This window comes from Haematobia irritans, chromosome 2 (assembly GCF_050003625.1).
Source record: "Haematobia irritans isolate KBUSLIRL chromosome 2, ASM5000362v1, whole genome shotgun sequence".
NCBI lineage: Eukaryota > Metazoa > Arthropoda > Insecta > Diptera > Muscidae > Haematobia > Haematobia irritans.
This window is the reverse complement of record NC_134398.1, coordinates 3,776,150-3,799,439: the sequence shown is the minus strand read 5'-3', so window position 1 is coordinate 3,799,439 and position 23,290 is coordinate 3,776,150. Positions and strand designations below refer to the sequence as shown.

General features: G+C 32.2%; 1 protein-coding gene across 1 annotated transcript in view; it reads left to right on the top strand.

The window, feature by feature from the left end:
* The window catches only part of nolo (ADAMTS-like no long nerve cord), a 206,984-nt gene that overhangs the window by 20,998 nt on the left and 162,696 nt on the right, over positions 1-23,290 (top strand). The window contains exon 2 of the mRNA XM_075293157.1: positions 19,767-19,977. Within this exon, the coding sequence (XP_075149272.1) occupies positions 19,767-19,977 (211 nt within the window). The remainder of the gene's footprint in view (positions 1-19,766; positions 19,978-23,290) is intronic.

Here is a 23,290-nt window from a genome sequence, read left to right as displayed (position 1 = left end):
GCATGTATCACTAATTTTTATGGCTCTATTTCCTTTTTAACATTTTATTGTATGCAAATTAGGTGACAAAGTTTTATTTATTTATTTTTTTAATAATATTTGGTTGCTACAAATACTCTTTGATTATTTTAAAAACTTCGATAAACGATATTAATATAATTTGTTTTTATTTCAATTTGGTTGTACTCGCATGGTTTCCAATTTCGTATGTAAAGGCTTTATGTGGTAACAGAAAGAATAATATAGAACGCATTACAACTATTTCAAATTTTCATAATATTTATACAGAAAAATTTTGTAGAAAATATAAACAACTAATTAATTCATTTCCAACAAAAACAAAAAAAATGTTTCTTTTGTCTTTGGCTGAGGGTTTGTAAAATTGGTTCGACTAAAGTTCAGGCGGTGTTTCCATGTTAACATAATCATTATTTCTCTTAATTTGTATGAGAATTCAAATGAATTCATTTAAATTAAAGTAATGTCTTTTTGTTCATATTAATTTGCATAATTTTAAATTTGTCACTTCAAATAATTTTAGTATACAATTGGGTCATCCTCATGTGAATTGGTAAATCTTTTGGAATCATTATGACATTACAAGCTACCAGCTGGCCACCCCACCATTCAGTGTCATTCAATTCATAACATGGTCTTTCACAATATCTGTTAAGCGGGGAGGAATAGAGAATGAAGACAACACACTGAGAGACTTTTTAATTAGTTGGATAATTTATGCAAGCATTCTTGTGTGGTCATGGATGCTAAATTGGATGGGTAGGGCCAGACATTGGGGAATGGCCTTGAATTATGTTTACACTTCCTGTTCACACAAAAGGCTCTGCATTGGGTTCAAAGTTTTTGTATTGTTTTCGTAAAAGTTCATGTGATTGCATTTAGGTACACACGAAGTTTAGAAAACAAATAGAAAAGCCCCCATCCATTACCTCCCCCATCCAGAGCTTTATCCAACCAAAGGCAATACTTCCAAACAAACAAACACATAAACCTAATTGTATCATTGACTCTCCTCTTACTCGCTCTTTATTAGAAATTTAACATACATTTACATATTTAACATGTTGACCACTGTGTTTGTTTATTGTATGAGAACAATGATGCTACTGGCTTATACTCTTCTATTGTTCTTTTGTCTCTCGCCCATTTGTTCTGCTTGGTGAGAACGATGCATTTGTTTACTGCTTTGCATCACTGTTAAGCTGTCTGCATGTAGCTATGTAGCAGTGGTGTTAGCGATTGCATTGTGTTTAAATGCATTCACTCACTCACTCACTCTCTCATTCATTTATTCATTCATTATTTATACTCGCTGGCATCATTTGAGGCAGGGATTGTCAACTTAATAAATCACTTAATGCCTTTCAACAAACACCAATGGGGCTTTTGATATAATTTCTTCTGTTTCTTTTCCGTGAATCTGTTGGGACTTTAGCAGCTTTAAATTTGTTTGATTGTATCAATTAATTGATGTCAGTATTCTCTGTTGATGTTGCTGTAGTTGGTTGTAGCATGTGATTCGATTAGCCTGTTTGTATGGCCAGCTACTGGACCAAATGATTACCAGCTTATATGTTGGAGATTTTTTGTTTTCCATAAAGCTTGATTGGCCTTTTTGTCTACCTTTATTGGGCATTTTAACAGCTAACGGGACCTCAATGAATGTCATATGAGATCAAAGTTGAATGACACGGTCAATGCGGTAAATATGATGCTTGAGAGAATCTCATAATAAAAACTTTATCAAATGATATCAAAGAATATTACTTTGGAATATTACTACGTAAAGACTGTCGAGGCAAGGGTTCATACTTTTGAAAGCAACCTCTGATAGTCACCTAAAAAATTTTACAACTAATAAATGTTAACCCTTTAAAAAAAAAGGTCACAACTTTTCTATTGCAATTACGCTGGTATGCCATCAATTATGAAATACGAAAGTCAATACAATCACAGTAACCATTTGTTAATGGAATTCAATTCAATTTAATTTAGGACCAAAAATAACTCTTCAAATTTCATTTTCCATAATTTTTTACACATAATTTCAATAATGTACAGGATAAAAATATAGCATTGGTGGTAGTAATGGTGGTGTTTGTTGGTGTGTTGGTTTTGAAATTTTAATCCATCTCTAATATGCATAAAAATGATAATCATTTTTATGGCCACAAATCATTTAAAATTCTTAAATTATAATTCATAAGATTTATTGTAAAGTTTATTCTAATTCCCTTGCTGGTATCTCTTAATTCCCTATCACTCCCTTTCGATCTGGCCGAGAAGGTAAGCGAAAACAAAAACAACTGTAATATTCAAATTTAAATCTTCAAGAAATACGGCGGATGGACGATATAAAAAAATATTTTTTTCTTTTATCGTTAACCCTCCTCCCTCCTGAGGTATAAAGTAATGGTGGCCTTCTTGTTTGCTTCCAACAACCACACAGGGGAAAAAGAAAACAATTTACCCTTAAACATATTCTTGGAATATTATTTTCCTTGGATGGTCTAAGGAATTTGGTTTTCTTGTTTTTGGCTATATTTATCTCTCCTTTATTTGTGGGGGCAGAGGGGTCTTTGTTCGGCATAAGGTATGGAGGATTATATTTTCCATTTCTTACACTCGGTTAACTGACATTTATTATTTCAACAGTTTTCTGGGAGAATTTCTTTCTTATAGGGAGGTGGAGGGGGTGAATATCACCAAAGAGCTTGGTATTTTGTTCGAACTATGCTCACGTTTTGTGGACTTGTCAGTTGGGTAAATTATTATTATTTTTGTTAAATGTTTATTTTTTGTGTTGGGAAGAATCTCGCTTGTTTCAAATGAAGAACTTTTATTTGTTGCAAAAATGTTTGTTTGCATGTCACGTTTGCCAAACTGATAATTTAATGAGAGTTAGCTTCAAGTTCATTAATCAATGATTCTAAATGAAGTTTTACTATAATTTATTATAGTTATAGTAAAATTTTGTGTGGTCTAAAGAGATTTAAAATGCAAAACTCCAAGTAAAATTTCATACTGACTTCTGCCAGTAATAGTTAATAAAGGCTGTATGAAAATGGGTCCCAGGAAAATGATCCCAAAATCCAAAATGAAACAATGTAACAAATATGGGACAACGTTTCATAATGAATATGAGACCCAAGGTTAGGTTAGGTGGCAGCCCGATGTATCAGGCTCACTTAGACTATTCAGTCCATTGTGATACCACTCTTATCACTAAGTGCTGCCCGATTCCATGTTAAGCTCAATGACAAGGGACCTCCTTTTTATAGCCGAGTCCGAACGGCGTTTCACATTGCAGTGAAACCACTTAGAGAAGCTTTGAAACCCTCAGAAATGTCACCAGCATTACTGAGGTGGGATAATCCACCGCTGAAAATTTTTTGGTGTTTGGTCGAAGCAGGAATCGAACCCACGACCTTGTCTATGCAAGCGGGCATGCTAACCATTGCACCACGGTAGCTCCCGTGGTGACCCAAAAAAAATTTAATAGAAGCATGAAAATAGACCCCACAAAAAAAATTAGGGCTAAATTTGACTTCTGATTTAAAAGACGTAATAGCATGTACCCCTGCTGAGGGAAAACATTTAGGAAAAATTAAATATGTGTTACTGATTATAAATCCCTTAGAAGTCGCTTGGATTCTATCTAGAAGAAACAGCCCACCACATAAAAAAATCGAAGGCGATTCAATGTTATTCGGAAGTGAAAATAGTCCCAAATTGAAAACGAAGCACAATCCACATAAGGGTTCATTTTCATTTTAAATATTTGGCTTTACTAGAATAATGCAAATGGACCCCAAAAATAATCCCCAAAAAAACATCAAATACAATTTTCTGTTATTGTTGACCTAAAAGTTTTGAAGATTCTGCTTCATTTAGGTTTAGGGGGCAATTTTCATATGCCCATATTCATAGTACCTGGACTGGAGGTATGAAAAAGGGTTCCAGGAAAATATGCCCCAAAACCCAAATGAAACAAAGCCACAAATATGAGGTTACATTTCATAAAAAAATACGAGCCCTTCGATTACATTTTAACCAAAGCATGTAACAGGATGACTGATAAGTCCCCGGTCTAACAAAGAAAAACACATTTTTTTGTAAAAATTCGTTTTTATTATTCAACATAACTATTTCGACCCAAAAAAAAATAGGGCTCATTTTCATTTTTGATTAAAAAGACCATATGAAAATGAACCCAGTTTTTTTCCAACTGATGAAAATAATGTAAAGTTTTAGGAAAAAAAATTTAATACATGTTACTAAGTACGAAATACCCCAAAAATTAAATGAAGTTACTCCCAAAAAAAAAATAAATAAATAAAAATTGGGTGTTATTGTTTTTATACAAAAATATAAGTTTTTTGGGCCCTACTTCGTTTAGGATATGGGTCTAATTTCCATGGGCCTATATTCATAGCGTCTGGAATGGCGTTATGAAAATGGGCCCTAGGAAAATGAGCCCTAAAACCAAAGTGAAACAGAAGCACATATGTGGGTCGACGTTTCATAATAAATGCGAACCCCAACAAACCCTCTGAACTATGAAAATCGATCCAAAAATTAAATTAGGGCTTATTTTCAATTTGTATTTACAATACTGCGTGAAAATGGTCAAAATTGATGTCAAAAGGGGAAGATTGAAGAAAATAATTAAATATATGTTACTGAACATGAATTTCATGTTAGCCCCACTTTGGACTCTGGCCACAGGAGAAAGTCTTAAACCCTGGCCACGCAAAAAGATCTCTAATGTGATGCAATACTATTCGGAATAAAAAAGTGTATGTGTGGTAACTACATAGTCAAATCCCAGAATGCGAAAAAAAGGCTCCACTTCAAATGAACCACAATCCCACAAAGAAAATTGGGGTTCATTTTCATTAAAAATATTGGGGTTTATTTTCATAATGCATAGGGGCCCAACAATAAAATGATGTTACTAACCAAAAAAATAAAATATAAAATTTGGTGTTATTGTTTTATATAAAATAATATTAATTTTTGGGGCCCTACTTTCTTTGGGATTTGGGTCTAATTTTCATGGGCCTATATTCATAGCGTCTGGAATGGCGTTATGAAAATGGGCCCCAACACCAAAATGAAACAGAAGCACAAATGTGGGTCGACGTCTCATAATGAATGCGAGCCCCACAAAATCTCTGAACCATGAAAATCGACTCTTTCACTTTTCATTTAAAATACTGTGTGAAAATGATCAAAATTGATGGCAAAAGGGAAAGTTTGAAGAAAATAATTAAATATATGTTACTGAGCACGAATTTCCTGCTAGCTCCACTTTCGAATCAGGCCACAGGAAAAATTCTTAAATCCCAGCCATATAAAAAATAACTCTGATGTGATATATAGTTGCCGCCATTTTCATATCCCAGAAGGCAAAAAAAAAGGCTCCACTTCAAACGAACCACGATCTCAAAAAGAAATTCGAGTTAATTTTCATTCGAGTTAATTTTCATAATGCAAGAGGTGCCCCAAAAATAAAATAAAGTTACTACCCAAAAAACATAAAAATTTGGTGTTGTTATTTTCCATATAAATTTTTGAGGTTCTACTTTATTTAGGTTTTGGGGCAAATTTTGATGTGGTCCATATTAAAAGCTCCCATTGGAATGAGTTGAAGTCATGTCCTAAAGTTTAAATTTACCCGATTATTGACAAACCCATGCTATACTAACGGATCCTTCCCACACGTTTTGAATACAACTTGGCTGGTCCATACCATGGACTGCTCCATACACACCAGGAACTAGTCCTGTACCGATTAATTATTGTTCGTTCTCTTCTTATATTAAAATACGGATAGAGATACTAAGACTAGATAAGATCATAATTTCGTGTTTAAGCTCTTATGAGATCTATCGATTCTTCACTTATTTCTTGAGAAATACTTGAGATTGCAATTTTTTTTTTTGTTAAATTTTAGATTGAAAATTTTTCACAAAAATTCAGAACGAATTGAAAGCTGCATCAAATATTTATTGCAAATATGTTCGTTGTGCTCTATTCAGTCTAGTAAATACCTCTCAAATATTGCCCGAATAAACTTTCACACTGCACTTTAATGGCCAATGAATGAGCTTAACTCACTGACTGGTGTTATAAATTATGAACAAACCCCCCAGCTTAAAGTGCAAAGGATGCAATACCAAGAATTATAACAAGAAACTTCTTCTTAACTTAAATCCAACTTCCTAGCATCCATCTTAAGTATTGCGTTTATCTACTCTTTGGGAAAAATTCAAGTTTCTGAGAAGACCAAATAAAACATGACTTTCAAACAACAAGAGAATGCGAAAGCGAATCTCCACTATGACTAATACCCTTTCTCTCTTCACCTATTTTCACAAAAACAAAAAGGAAAAAGATATTAAAATGAAATACAACATCATTATTAATTCAAAAGCTTGTATATTTTCCCCCCAATGGAATTGAGGAGTTTGTGTTAAGACAGGACAAAAGGAAGGAAGGAAGGAAGGATTTTCTTTTAAGAAGCCAGAAAATAGCAAAGAATGTCATTATCTTCTCTCTTAAAATGTCGAATCCACTGCTGTTAATAATGATGCCATGAATGCCATTAAACAACAACCGGAAACAATTTATGCCCGCTTTTTTTCTGGCTAGTGAAAAATGGTATGTAGACAATAGAAAAAGGAATATTTTCCATGCAAAAAAAAAAATAATAAAAGTCACAATATATTTTTGTAGATAGCCAGGAGGTGGTAAAGGATGCAAATGGATTATTTTCAATCGTAAAAAAATATAGACCTCGACTATGGGAACAATACTTACTCTACACGGACGAAAAAGGCTGTTTTTCATATGTTTAGGTGTAACAAGTATATGCGGCCGTAAATTAGGCCCCGCCTCCACCATGGATTGCGTAGAAACTTCTACTAAAGAGTGTCATCCACAATCGAATTACTTGAGTTGTGGAAATACTTACCGATGTCAAGTTATTTTAAAACGTCTTAGAGACCATATATCAACATCATGTACCAAATTTCATCCGATCCGGTTGAGATCAAATCTGGGGATTTGTTTATATGGGGGCTACATATAATTATAGAGCGATTTCGATCAATTTTTGCATGAGTCTTAGAGCCATATATCAACACCATGTACCAGCAAAAAAAGCGTCGCCAAAAAAAGTAATGAAATGTTCTTTTTGGATCCGGAAGTGGTGCAAAAGTGACGCCGAAGCGATGAATTTAACATAGACTTGTCATAGGACGGAAGTCCTCCATTTCAACAGCCGTTGCACTGAATTTGACCCCGAATTCAATGTTTTGGATGTAAATTAAAAAATTCTGTGATCTTTTGTCAAATAAATCATTTTTATAGTTTTTAATGAGTTCTAATGCATGTCGGAAACGTTTTACCTCAAATATTTTCAAAAATTCACAATTTTTTCAGATTGGATTTAGTATGTTTTTCGACAAAGTTTAAAAGATTTGTACCATTTTATGAATTCTTACCCTGTTTTAAACCTATTTTAAACAAAACAAGTATATACGGCCATAAGTTCGACCAGGCCGAAGTTTATGTACCCTCCACCATGGATTGCGTAGAAACTTCTACTGAAGACTGTCATCCACAATCGAATTACTTGGGTTGCGGTAACACTTGCCGATGGCAAAGTATCTTAAAACTTCCTAATACCGTAATATATACCACGTAGTCCATACGTGGTATTTATTAAACTTATAATGGCCGATTAAATACGTATACAATTAAGTTTGACAAAATGTTCTATAGAAATAAAATTTTGACAAGATAACATTTTGACAACATTTTCTATAGAAGTAAAATTTGGACAAAATTTTCTATAGAAATACGATTTTAACAAAATTTTCTATAGAAATAACATTTTGACAAAATTTTCTATAGAAATAAAAATTTTACAAAATTGTCAAAAGATTTAAAATTTTGACAACATTCTCTATAGAATTTAAATTTTGACAACATTTTCTACAGACATAAAATTTTGCCAAAACTTTCTATAGAAATAAAATTTGACAAAATTTTCTATAGGAATAAAATTTTGACAAAATTTTCTATAGAAATAAAATTTTGACAACATTTTCTATAGAAATAAAATTTTGCTAAATTATTTTTGCTCGAGTGGCAAGCATAATTATGAACCGATATGGACCAATTTTTGTGTGATTGGGGATCGGCTATATATAACTATAGACCGATATGGACCAATTTTGGCATGGTTATTAGCGGCCATATATTAACACCACGTTGCAAATTTCAACCGGATCGGATGAATTTTACTCGTCCAAGTGGCTCCGGAGTTCAAATCTGGGGATCGGTTTATATAGGGCTATATATAATTATGGACTGATATGGACCAATTCTTGCGTGGTTGTTAGAGACGACATTCTAACACCATGTTCCAAATTTCAACCGGATCGGATTAATTTTGCTCCTCCAAGAGGCTCCGGAGGACAAACCTGGGAATCGATTTATATGGGGGCTATATATAATTATGGACCGATATGGACGAACTTTTTCCATCGTCATTAAAGAACATATACCAACACCATGTACCGAATTTCAGCCGGATCGGATGAAATTTTCGTTTCTTAGAGGCTCCGCAAGCCAAATAGGGGGATCGGTTTATATGGGGGCTATATATAATTATAGACCGATGTGGACCAATTTTTGCATGGTTGTTAGAGACCATATATTAACACCATGTACCAAATTTCAGCCGGATCGGATGAAATTTGCTTCTCTTTGAGCAATCGCCAGCCAAATTTTGGGGGTCCGTTTATATGGGGGCTATACGTAAAAGTGGACCGATATGGTCCAGTTGCAATACCATCCGACCTACATCAATAACAACTACTTATGCCAAGTTTCAAGTCGATAGCTTGTTTCGTTCGGAAGTTAGCGTGATGTCAACAGACGGACGGACGGACGGACGGACATGCTCAGATCGACTCAGAATTTCACCACGACCCAGAATATATATACTTTATGTGGTCTTAGAGCAATATTTCGATGTATATATATATATATATATATATATATATATATATATATATATATATATATATATATATATATATATATATATATATATATATATATATATATATATATATATATATATATATATATATATATATATATATATATATATATACCCCATATAAACCGATCCCCAGATTTGACCTCCGAAGTCTCTTAAAGGAACAAATTTCATCCGATCCGATTGGAATTCGGTATCCAGCAAAAAAAATTGGCAAGTTTTTCCAAAGGCACAACTTTAAAAGCGCTTCCAGAAGATGCGCTCCCAATGATGTTCTTTATTTAAACTACGTAGGAAGTTCTTTTAATTCAATTTTTATACCCTCCACCATACGATGGGGGTATATTGACTTTGTCATTCCGTTTGTAACACATCGAAATATTGCTCTAATATATCAATAAGTCGATAGCTTGTTTCGTTCGGAAGTTAGCATGATTTCCACAGACGGACGGACATCGCTACATCGACTCATAATTTCACCCAGAATATATATACTTTATGGAGTCTTAGATCAATATTTCGATGTGTTACAAACGGAATGAGAAAGTTAATATACCCCCCATACTTTGTTGGAGGGTATAATAAAATTCCCATTAAAATCCTTATAAATTTGGCAAATTTTTAGCATAAAGGAGCTGCTGCATCACATTCCTGTTTTAATTCGAATTCGACTTCTTCGTTATTTGCAATTTTAGGGATTTTGAAAAGTTTACTTCGACTTTTCGACTTTTATTGACAGAAAGTAGATAAAGTTATCTTTGACTTTTTTATTCCTTTTGGCGGGAAACTAATTCAATTCTGTTCGTCTTCTTCGTTTCCACCTGTTTCTCACATTGTTTCATTTCATTGCAGTTTTAGTTTATTTCATGTCATTCTAATTCATTTTATGGGATGACACTTCATTCAATTAAATTAAATTGCATGAATACAAGTTTACCCTATTAATTAAATCCAATTTAATAAATTTTAATTTAAAATAAAAACTATAAAATTCCCATAATATTCTTTATAAAAAGACTCTTCGGAAACACTGAATGCAAACCCTTTGGACTAAATTTAAACACAGAACATTCCCAGTCGTACGTAAATATTTTTTTTTTTTCAAAATCAAATATTTTGTTTTCACTACAACTCATATTTGAAGAATTTTGCGGAATTTTCTTTAAATTAATAAAAATATTTATAAAGTTTCAAGCATAGACCCCGCATATAATCAAGAATCTCACATAACTTGAAAAGATTTACGAGACTGTCAGCCTCTTAAATACCGACTCGTAAAACTATTTAATACCTCAAAAGCCTCATTCATTCCAGGGGGAGTAATAAAAACTGATTTTCGACAAGAGTTCTGTTAATTTGCATACAAGATACAAACTACTCAAGGGAAGCCACAGAGAAGCCCTCTGGGTTTTCCAAAAAACAAAAAAAAACAAATCCATTAGATCCATTAGAAGAATTCTTAGATATTTCAGTGTCGAAGAATGCAACTCCTTCGGTCACATAATAACACATGAGACATTCTTTATATCACACCGTAGCCACGATTTTAATGGGTCATAAATTCCTATGTTCCCATTGAAGTTATGTATCATCATAGGAATCAACATCGTCATCATCATCTTTATCGTCGTCCCCATGATTAGATTCACAAGTGACCCATATAAAGTGAGATGGTTGTGGGGTCGTGGCCGTGTATCCCATGTATCCGGAAAACAACCAAGCACACTTCATATTCTTTGGGGAGTTGTTAGTGGCTGATATATGGTGTGCATGTCCCCCCCATTAGTGGTGGTTGATGGCGGCCGGTGGTGGTGGCGGCTGAAGCGTGTTATTGACTTGGTTTTCTGTTTGTTTATTTACATTGAATATTCCTTTGGCCTAGACCCATTCGTGAACTAGAATCTGCTCGTATCTATTTGCTTTTTCGATTTATGCCTTTTTACGATTTGATAATGCTTTGTTTTGTAATTTGAAGTCTCTGCATACAGAAGGAGTTGGTCAGGGCATATATTCATGGAAATTATCTCAAATTACCCAAACATTCAAATCGTAATGACCTTTTCAATAACCATAAAATTAAAGCCTTTGCCACTTTAATGTGTGTTCATGTTAGAGCGTTTGCATTAACCCTGAAGATGGTGGAAAACAAAACCAAGTAATGTGGCGCCTCTTTTAGATTAGACCACAATCACTTGCATTAATATGAAGGTCATTGAATCATTTAGAATGAGAAAGGTTCTTGGGGGGAATAGTGTGAGTATAAAATAAACAAAAAAACGAAACGAAACCCTATCAGAAAAAATCCCCTATTAAAGTTTACATTTGTCCAGACATTTAAATAAAATCAATTTACAACTATAAATTTTTACGATGATCTCCAAATTGCCTTGTTATTCTTTAATGTTTGTCAATTGTCATAAAATAAAATAAAAATAAATGAAAAAAAAAATTGTATTGGTAACATCTCAAGAGATAGTTTAACTGCTCCCCATAAAAGAAATGGTGATAAATGTCCAAATAAAAACAAACAAGATACATGAGTTCTATAAAATGTTTTTTTTTTTCGAATAGTTTTTATCAGAAAATTGTATTTGTAAATCAGCAGTAAGTTGGTATTTGATTTCTAAATTTTCCATGATTTTACAAAACAAATAAATTGAAACTAGCGTAACCCGGGCCGCTCCGCCGAAGCAAATTTTAGTTAACTTAGTCAACCATATCCTTCGATCTGAAAACTAATTCGAAAAGATTTGAACTCTTTTAAATAGGGCGGTTATGCAGATGTAAAACGGTTAACAAACGTCGGGTAATTGTTCTGTATTCAAATCGTTGGGCAATCTTCTACATTTCCTGTGAATTTCAAGGGTGGGGTGTCAAGGGGAGGTATATTTCTCAACGTACCGTCCAATAAATCGAAAACAGTAAAAGTACTTAAAAATTGGCCATATTAGCATTTCTTAAAGTGTTGGATATGGAGAACATGCCTTTCCCAAACATATACGGGCAAATGAAGCACCCTCAACGTTGCCTGTCAACTTTATATAAATTTATGTTTTTTACTTAAAACAAGTATATACGGCCGTAAGTTCGGCCAGGCCGAATCTTATGTACCCTCCACCATGGATTGCGTAGAAACTTCTACAAAATAATTTCATCCACAATGGAAATACTTGGGTTGTGGTATCTTAAGACTTCTTAATATAGTTTTCTAAATTGTGAGTTAGTCCATACGTGGTATATATTAGACAATACGTAGAGAGCCAGAATTGAAACATGGGGGTCGCTTATATAGGGGCTATATACAATTATGAACTTGATATGGACCAATTTTTGTGTGATTGGGGATCGATTTATCTGATGGCTATATATAACTATAGACCGATATAGACCTAGTTAGGCATGGTTGTTAACGGCCATATACTAGCACAATTTACCAAATTTCAACTGACTGGGATGAAATTTGCTCCTCGAAGGCTCCAAAACCAAATCTCGGGACGGGTTTATATGGGGGCTATATATAATTATGGACTGATATGGACCACTTTTGGCATAGTTGTTAAATACCATATAATACCACCACGTACCAAATTTCAAGCAGATCGGATGAATTTTGCTTCCCCAAAGGGCACCGGAGGTCAAATCTGGGGATCGGTTTATATGGGGGCTATACATAATTATGGACTGATATGAACCAATTTCTGCATGGTTGTTGGATACCATATACTAACTTCACGTACCAAATTTCAATCGAATGAATTTTGCTCTTCCAAGAGGCTCCGGAGGTCAAATCTGGGGATCGGTTTATATAGGGCCTATATATAATTACGGACCGATTTTGACCAATTTTTGCATGGCCATATATTAACACCACGTACCAAATTTCAACTGAATCAGATGAATTTTGGTCTTCTAAGAGGCTCCAGAGGTCAAATCTGGGGATCGGTTTATATGGGGCTATATATAATTATGGACCGATATGGACCAATTTTGGCATGGTTATTAGAGGCCATAAACTAACACCACGTACCACATTTCAGCCGAATCGGATGAATTTTGCTCTTCCAAGGGGCTCCGGAGGTCAAATCTGGGGATCGGTTTATATGGGGCCTATATATACTTATGGACCGATTTCGACCAATTTTTGCATGTGTGTTTGAGGCCAAATATTAACACCACGAACCAAATTTGAACAGAATCAGATGAATTTTGGTCTTCCAAGAGGCTCCGGAGGTCAAATCTGGTGATCGGTTTATATGGCGGCTATATATAATTATGGACCGATGTTGACCATATTTTGCATGGTCATTAGAGACCATATACTTACACCATGTACCAAATTTCAGCCGGATCGGATAAAATTGCTTCTATTAGAGGCTCCGCAAGCCAAATCTGGGGATCCGTTTATATAGGGGCTATATATAATTATGGACCGATGTGGACCAATTTTCGCATGGTCATTAGAGACCATATATTAACACTATGTACCAAATTTCAGCCGTATCGGATGAAATTTGCTTCTCTTAGAGGATTCGCAAGCCAAATTTGGGGGTCTGTTTATATGGGGGCTATATATAATTATGGACCGATGTGAACCAATTTTTGCATGGTTATTAGAGACTATATACTAACACAATGTACCAAATTTCAGCCGGATCGGATGAAATTTGCTTCTCTTAGAGGATTCGCAAGCCAAATTTGGGGGTCTGTTTATATGGGGGCTATACGTAAAAGTGGACCGATATGGCCCATTTGCAATACCATCTGACCTACATCAATAACAACTACGTGTGCAAAGTTTCAAGTCGATAGCTTGTTTCGTTCGGAAGTTAGCGTGATTTCAACAGACAGACGGACGGACGGACATGCTCAGATCGACTCAGAATTTCACCACGACCCAGAATATATATACTTTATGGGGCTTAGAGCAATATTTCAATGTGTTACAGACGGAATGACAAAGTTAATATACCCCCCCCCCCCTCCTATGGTGGAGGAGGTCCCATTTATCGACAATCCTCTAATTTCTATTTTTAAAAAATCGGGCAAAAGGGAACCCCTCCTTTGCTCCCCCCGTCCAATTATCGTAAATTCACGTACCCTATATTCATTTCACAAACAATTCAACTTCACTATGCCTCTTCCCCAGCCAGACATCGACAAATCATATACCCTGTATAAATTTAATCATCTTCTCCCAATTTCAAGTAAATCGGAGAAGGTTAGATTTTGCTCTATTTTTTGTAAAGGAACGTCACGTCTCTGCAAATTCCAAGAAAATCTGTAAACTTTTCTTCAAGTTTCATAGTTTGGGGCAAGGAGAAGGTTCCCGTCCAAATATCCAAAAATCAAGTACACCATATTGATTTCATAAATCATTCCCCTATGGCCTTTGTAAATTTCAAGTAAACGTGAGAATTCTATTTTTTTTAAAGGTTTAGAGAAGGTCTGCCTCCACGAAAAATGATATAGCGTATATTGTGTACACTCAAAAAAAAGTGAACTGTCTATTTCACTAAAGCCATATTAACTTTATATTAGTTCATAGAATCATTATGTTTGGAAAAAGTTTATTTTAGTCAAATAATTTTTTGCGTATGTTAGTTAAATGAACTAAAAAACGGGAAAAGGTTATACACAAATAAAGCATAAAGACTTCCTAATTTCGTATTTCTTACAAAATAGTTCATTATTTCTTTAAATTTGTAAATTTTACCAAAAATGTGTCCATCGTGAACTTCGTATGTCACTAAAGACATTCTTGCAATTTTGAACTCCAAGATTTCTCTTAAAACTACAAAATTTTCTTTAACTACTGAAAAAATTTAGTTATGTCTAATAAATTTTCTTGAATTTGTCGAAAAATATTTACATATTTTTGCCATATCGGAGTGATGCCAGCGCTTGTAATACCATTTAGTTAAAATTTTCTAAAAAAGTTCCAAATTTTCTAAAATTAATCGAAAGTTATCTTTCCTGGTGGGTTCACTGTTTTTTCAGTGTAGATCTCCCAGAAAATCTCAAGCAAATTATAAGTCCAATTTTTAAACAAGAGGGCAAGCGAGGGCGAATATCGCAAAATCAGATGTCCATTATAATAATATAACCTATCCCACATCCTCTGTAAATTTCAAGTAAATTGGGAAAGTTTAATTGTTTCACGGTATGTACTTGAGGAGAAATGAGGCCTCATTTGTCCTTTTATTTTTCCCCGACCAAATATTAAAAATCATATACCTCATATAAATTTCAAATTTCGACAAATTTTAGTTTTTTCACTGTACTTTAAAAAAAAGTCGGACAAAGGGGAGGCCCTCTCCTCGACCAAATATCGAAAAATAAAGTTGCTGTTCTTTGCCTACAGACAATATGCGGGAACGAGCAATGATTTATTCACATTTAAATGCTCCAGTACCACCACAGGGGTTTCCAGTAATCACACTACACGAATAATTTTACTTCTAAATAAATCAAAATGCTTTTATAAATTTGTAAACAATACAATGAACTGTCACTGGCAAACGGAAGTACATATGATCGAAGCTGAATGTGTTTGAGAGTATATGTTAGAGAAACGTTTTTTTGTTGTTTTAGGGTGTACCATTCACTATGTTTGTTTTTTATAACCAAATTCACTCTTAAGTACCTACTAACAGAATAGACGTGCACTAGCATGTCTGTGTCATATAGGTGTCCGTTTAAATGTTTACTGCCAAAGAAAATCACGAAGTTCATTTAATACGTGACACGTGATTATTGACGCGTACGTTTTTATCACTAATTGCATTCATTAACACCACACAAGAACTGAGCCACTATAGGCAGAGACCAGCATGACAAACACACACGCACACACTAATACACATACGATAAGAGCATTCAACGACAGGGCCAGCAGGAAGGCAATTCAAATAGAAAAGTTTTACGATAACAACGATTGTAATGATTTGTGTTAAACACGAAACTTAAATGTCAAAAGTTCTGATCTTTTTTAAGTTAATAAAAAAAGATTTTTGTGCCTAAGACTTAAGGGGATACTACACTTAGAGAAAAATTTTCTTAAAAAAAAGAAAAACTAATATGACAAAATTTTTAAGAGTGACCTTTAAAAACTGAAGGGATGTTTTTTTGGGAAATATTTTTTGCTGTGAAGTAAGGAATTTAGGAAAGGAATTCCATAAGTGAACAGAAAAACTGTTTTTTTTCTGCTTCAATCACGAATTTAATAGATCCTATTAATTTTCCAATTTTTAATTGAAATTGCATCCATCACCAAAAAGATAGTATCAATCACAAAATTAATTAGAAATCACAAATATTCTTGATTAAAAATATTAATTGTTTACTTCGGAATTTTTAATTAATCCAAATATAATCGGAGAAATATAAGCAAGCATCCAAATCTAAAGTAGTAATTGAAGGACTCAATAAAAAATCTAATTTTTATTAAACTAATCAAAAATTGGTTAAATAAAAATTTAATTGATTTTGGTCAATTTTTTTTTTTAGTGGGACTATCAATTATTTATTGTGCAATTATTTATTTCTATATATTGTTTTACATTTGGATGTTTGCTTATAATTTTCCGATTACACAACATTTTATGAAACTTATTATACCCCCAGAAATAAAGACAATGCATTTTTTTATAGCAGTTTTAACTTTTTTCATGAAAACTAAAATTAAATTAATTTTATCTTAAATTATTTATTAATTTTTCATATATTATTTAATTTTCCTTACTTTAAAAACGTGAACTAAAAAGGAGAAATAAAGTTCTATAAAAATGAAGTACACAATTTTACTAAATATGTTGCTCAAATGGGCGAATTTTGCTTAAATTCAGTTCATAAGTTTCTCAAATAAGTAAATTTTTCTTGAATTGTATCTGTCTTGCCACAATGAATTTTTACTTTGGACCAACATCTTTCCACAATTGGACGAAATTTCGTACCAGCGGACCATTTTCCCAAATTAAAGTAATATAATTTAAAAGCTAAAATATTTCCAAAATTTTACTTCGATACAAAATTTTGCCAAAATTTTATTTCTATAGAAAATTTTGTCAAAATTTTATTTCTAGAGAAAATTTTGTCAAAATGTTATTTCTATAGAAAACTTTTCCAAAATTTTACTACAATAGAAAATTTTGCCAAATTTTTATTTCTATAGAAAATTTTGTCAAAATTTTATTTTTATAGAAAATTTTGTCAAAATCTTATGTTTATAGAAAATTTTGTCAAAATTTTATGTCTATAGAAAATGTTGTCAAAATTTTATTTCTATAGAAAATTTTGTCAAAATTTTATTTCTATAGAAAATTTTGTCAAAATTTTATTTCTATAGAAAATTTTGTCAAAATGTTATTTTTATAGAAAATGTTGTCAAAATTTAATTTCTATAGATAGTTATCGCAAAATTTTATTTCCATATCAAATTTTTAAAAAATTTTCTTCCTATACAAAATTTTTGCATAATTTTGTATCTATATAAATTTTTCTTAAAGTTTATTTCTGTGCAAAATTGTGGCAAAATTTTATTTCTATAAAAAATATTGTTAAAATTTTATTTCTATAAAAAATATTGGTGAAATTTTATTTCTATAGACATTTTTGTCAAGATTTTATTTCTATAGAAAATTTTGACAAAATTTTATTTCTATAGAAAATTTTGTCAAAATTTTATTTCTACAGGAAATTTTGTCAAAATTTAATTTCTATAGAAAATTTTGTCAAAATTTTATATGTTGTCCAAATTTTATTTCTATAGAAAATTTTGCCAAAATTTTATTTCTATAGAAAATTTTGTCAAAATTTTATTTCTATAGAAAATTTTGTCAAAATTTTATTTCTATAGAAAATTTTGTCAAAATTTTATTTCTATAGAAAATTTTGTCAAAATTTTATTTCTATAGAGAATTTTGTCAAAATTTTATTTCTATAGAAAATTTTGTCAAAATTTTATTTCTATAGAAAATTTTGTCAAAATTTTATTTCTACAGGAAATTTTGTCAAAATTTTATATGTTGTCAAAATTTTATTTCTATAGAAAATTTTGTCAAAATTTTATTTCTATAGAAAATTTTGTCCAAATTGTATTTCTATAGAAAATTTTGTCAAAATTTTATTTCTATAGAAAATTTTGTCAAAATTTTATTTCTATAGAAAACTTTGTCAAAATTTTATTTCTATAGAAAATTTTGTCAAAATTTTATTTCTATAGAAAATTTTGTCAAAATTTTATTTCTATGGAAAATTTTGTCAAAAATTTATTTCTATAGAAAATTTTGTCCACATTTTATTCCTATAGAAAATTTTGTCAAAATTTTATTTCTATAGAAAATTTTGTCAAGATTTTATTTCTATAGAAAATTTTTTCAAAATTTCAGTTCTATAGAAAATATAGCCAAAATTTTATTTCTATAAAAAATTTGTTAAACTTTTATTTCTATAGAGAGTTATCGCAAAATTTAATTTCCATATAAAATTTTTCAAAAATTTTCTTCCTTTACAAAATTTTTGCATAATTTTGTATCTATATACATTTTTCTTAAAGTTTATTTCTGTACAGAATTGTGGCAAAATTTTATTTCTATAACAAATATTGTTAAAATTTTATTTCTATAAAAAATATTGTTGAAATTTTATTTATATATTTTCTATTTTTGTCAAAATTTTATTTTTAAAGAAATTTTGAAAATATACCTAATTGACGAAAATGGACCAAAATCAAATTCTATTTGGTCCGACCATCGGACCAAATTAAAAATTAATAATTTTTTGGACCAATTTTGGTCCGATCGGACCAAAATGGCAACCCTGGTCTGGAACTTCATATAGCACTAAAGATATTTTAACAATTTAAATTCCAATATTTTCTTCCTAAATATGACATTTTAATATACAACAGAAACAAATTATTACTTTTAACAAATTTTCTTCAATTTGATAAAAATTAATTACTATCAAGTTGCAATTTTAGTTAAAATTTTCTAATATTAACCTACATTTTCTTTCATGGTGGCTTCACCTTTTTTCTGGGTGTATCAAAATAAAATTTTCAATTATATTTCTAATTGGAAATATAGTTTTATTTAATCAAAATATATAATATATGTTTTAATTAATATCGTAAAAATGTCCAATCGGTTTTTATTTGATTATAAGGTTAAATATATTTTTTTACGTTTTAAACTTCAACCAACCATTTGAATGAAAATATTTTGGTGATATTTTTTGGTGCTGCTTTTTTAATATCTATTAAATGTGTATTTTTTGTCTTAATTATTTCTTTATTTCATTTTTTCTAATTTAATTAATATAAATAAATTTATCTACGTTTCATATTAGCCTGATAAAGACACAAGAGATGTTCTTCCAAATTAATGATTTTATGTATAATTTATTATTTTTAGCTGATGGTCTCTGCAGCCAATGCTACTATTCTAATATTATTCTTATATTATACTATAAGTCTAATTTTGTTAATAAATAAATAAATATTATTATTTAATTATAATTACTACTCGAGCTTTATGGACAAAGAATTTCAAGGAATTTGATCAATAGAGTCTTTGAAAAGAAAATGCCACTAATACAAATCTTTTTGAACTATTTAAACTAAATGCAATTTTTAACCAAATTAAAATCTTCTCTTTTCGTTTAATTTCAGCTTAAGACATGTTACCAGGACAATGCTACAACCAAAAAATACGGCCATGGAACCTAGAGTACAGAGAATTGCCAAACGGCCATTTTACACCACAGACATGTCAAAGACATCAGCGAGGACAAATAGCCTCAAAAATAGCAGTGAGCGCAATAGCTGTCATCGAACAAACCCATCACATACTCAAACATCATTATGGACGATAGCTTTTATGGTGAGTATATGTCTCCCTCTCTCTCTCTCTATCTCTCTCAATTTTGGTATTCTCAATATCCATATATCAGGATAGAAAGATAGAGCCCATAAAATCGAATGTTGATGGCTGTGTAGAAATGTTTCAATTGCTATTTAGTGAAGACTTGAGGAACATTATTTCCATTTGCTATTGTCGATGTGTGCGTGTGATTGTGTGACCTCGTTTTTGTTGAGAATCCATCAATACGGTCATAAAATGCCAAAAGAAACATGAAATCAAAGGTTATATTGGGTATATGAAAATATTAGGGTGGATTTTTGTACTGAAGATAATGATTAATCTGAAGACAAAGAATACACAGAAAAAAATATCGCAAAAATATGTCATCACTTAAATTATATAAAACAAATATTTCTCTAAATTCCTTAGGGCCTTTTTACTGAGTATTGTCCTCCAAAAAATATTCAATTTGACTTTCCCCCCCTTCACAAATATATTCGCGAACCCACCTATTATCCACTGTTTGTAGCATACCAAGTCCTTGATACATGATTATAGGTATTTCGTGGAATTTTATGTCTACCATCTGATACGAGTTCAGGCATATCAAGGGATAACAACATTAGTTATGCCTCCCCTTCCTTAATATCTCATTAGAAAACGAAATGTAATTCAACTGCTGCCTACAAATGTGAAAGAGAATTTCATATTAATGATATTAAAGAATATCCTATAGCATTATTTGGTATGTGTATAAATATTGCGTAAACATATTTATTACTTTAAAGAAGGATATTAGAATTCCATGCACAATCCGGTTGTTATGCCAAATGGTTTCATAGACAACTAAGGCTTATAAATTACTCAAATCATTGCCATAAATCATTGTTGTGTATTTTATGGTTTATTTTACCTTGAATTTGAATTTTTTCAAGCATAACGTTTATGTATATTATTGCTTTTGATTTTCTATAAGGGTCTTTGGTTTCTACAAAGGTCCTTGAATGATTTGATTCATATCATAAATTTCACTTTTGTATAATTTTTTGAATGTAACATATGTGACCACATGCTTAAATACCAGTAAATGTTGGAAAGTGATTTTCATAATTGAAAATAGAAAATTCTATAAAATATTTTTATAAGTATGGAAATGCTTGTTTTTTTTTTTTTAAGAGTGATATAGCACGTCAAAAACTTGCCTCAAAATATAAAACGAAATGCATTTAGAGTAGTTCTAAACTGAAGATATCCAACATTTCGGTCGAATATCATGGTATTTATCCTTGATGATCGGCACCAGAGTTCGACGATTCCAAACGAAATGATAAAGTGATATTGCTCTTTATCGTTTGGAATCCTCGAACACGGCTGCTATCAGTTTTTCGATTCTTATTTGTGGGAGGTACTAAATAAATCAACGAAATTAACTAGCATTTGGATGGGACGGCTTCAGAGAATATACAGATCGCCACTTCACTGAGCTCCCATCCACGCATCTTGTTCATGTTGCCCATGGGGTGTTCCCGGACATCATCAACGCAGCAGTCGTTCGTTTCATATCCACTGGTCGAAAAACCCAAATGAGACCAACTTACAAGCAGAAACGCCGAGACTCGTAGACGAGCGTATTTAATTCACGGCTGAAAAACTTTTTGATGTTAGGTCGAAGCAGGAATCGAACCCACGACCTTGTGTATGCAAGGCGGGCATGCTAACCATTGCACCACGGTGGCAGTGGTACACAGACATGGTAGTATGCTACCCTTAGAACCGTGACTGAAAGACTCCGCAGTATATTCCTGGATTCCAGCTGACACATCACCAGATCACTTTGTAAGCATTCCATCTTAGTCGCAAAGACCATTCATCTGGATACAAGCTGATGTACCAAAGCGGAAAACCAAAATGGATGATAGCATAATAAAGTGTTACAAGAAGATGTCGTGTTATTGGGGTGATTCTATGTTCTTTCACCATGATAATTCACCGCCTCGCCACAATCAAATCGTTCCCTAAATTAAAAGTCAATCGGTGAGCACAAATATCTATCGAAAAAGGAGATCATCGTCTATAATTGCTTTTCTTATAAAGGATAAAAAATTGGAACATGTCTACATCTAGTTTTTGAAAAAGATACAAATACATATTGGACCACCCTTGTTAAATCATATTTATATATTCTTCAAATTTTATTCCCTATACATAAATTTTAGATTCTCCATCTATCGTATACTTCATGTCATAATATATAATTCTCTTAGCCATAACAAACCAAAATTTGGTTACAACTGTTAATGCCCTAATGAAGCAATAATGCTGGCTATCAGGGGAATAAGAATACAAATTCGATTTTAAGCCTTTTTCCATTTGAGTTTTACGAAAGTTTTTGCAAATGCTTTGCCATCCATGGCTTTCGTTTGTGCTTATTTTCTAGATTCATGCTTTGCACAAACCAGGGGAATAGGGATGTAAGGGACTAGGCTGGGACTGCGTGTGACACTCGAGTCATTTTTATTAAGAGCAACACTTGCACAAATTGATTTTCAGATTAAATCTTTGTGAACAACACACACACACACACACACAAAAACCCCGAACAAACTCACTTACTGGGACACACCACTACATCCATCTCACTACATCCATCCTCCACAAACAACAAAAGAATGAAAACTTTCTCTTGTTTCTTTTGTATGGGTGTGAGTAAGCCTGATGGTGGTCGTGTGTAAATAATAAATAAGCCAAAGGAAGCTTCGCCTTGCATTAACTTGAGCACTTTGGAGCAATCTTTCCTTTTGCCATTTCGTCCCCTGCGCACCCCTTCTCTTGTTCGTTCACTTACCCTTTGGGTATAGAAGAAGGACATTTTGTAACGTTTGGTTTTTTTCTTCGACAATGATTATTTTTATGGGTAGAGGATACAAAAGTCCTGAAAAGGCATGATGATGGTATGAGCAAGTATTAGATTTATTGATTTGCTAAAAAGTTTTGCCACTTCAAATGAACTTTGCAATACACAATCATTTCCCTGCTCTGCAAGGCTAAAAAGGGTTATTGTGTGACAAAAAAAAAACGTTGTTTTGACCAAAAGGTAAAGGTAAAACCTTAAGCACACCATAGCAGAAAGGTGAGAGACAAGTAATCACAAATAATTATAGCCTCCCTAAAAAAAGAAAGGACCCTACCAAACAAGAGAAACGTGACAAATTCAATCAAAATAATTAATGATTCTTGTCCATGTTTTGTCACAAAAGGTGTAACATAAAAGATGGTCTTCAGAAAGGGATATTTCTTGGAGGATCCTTTTGCACAAACACACCAACACACA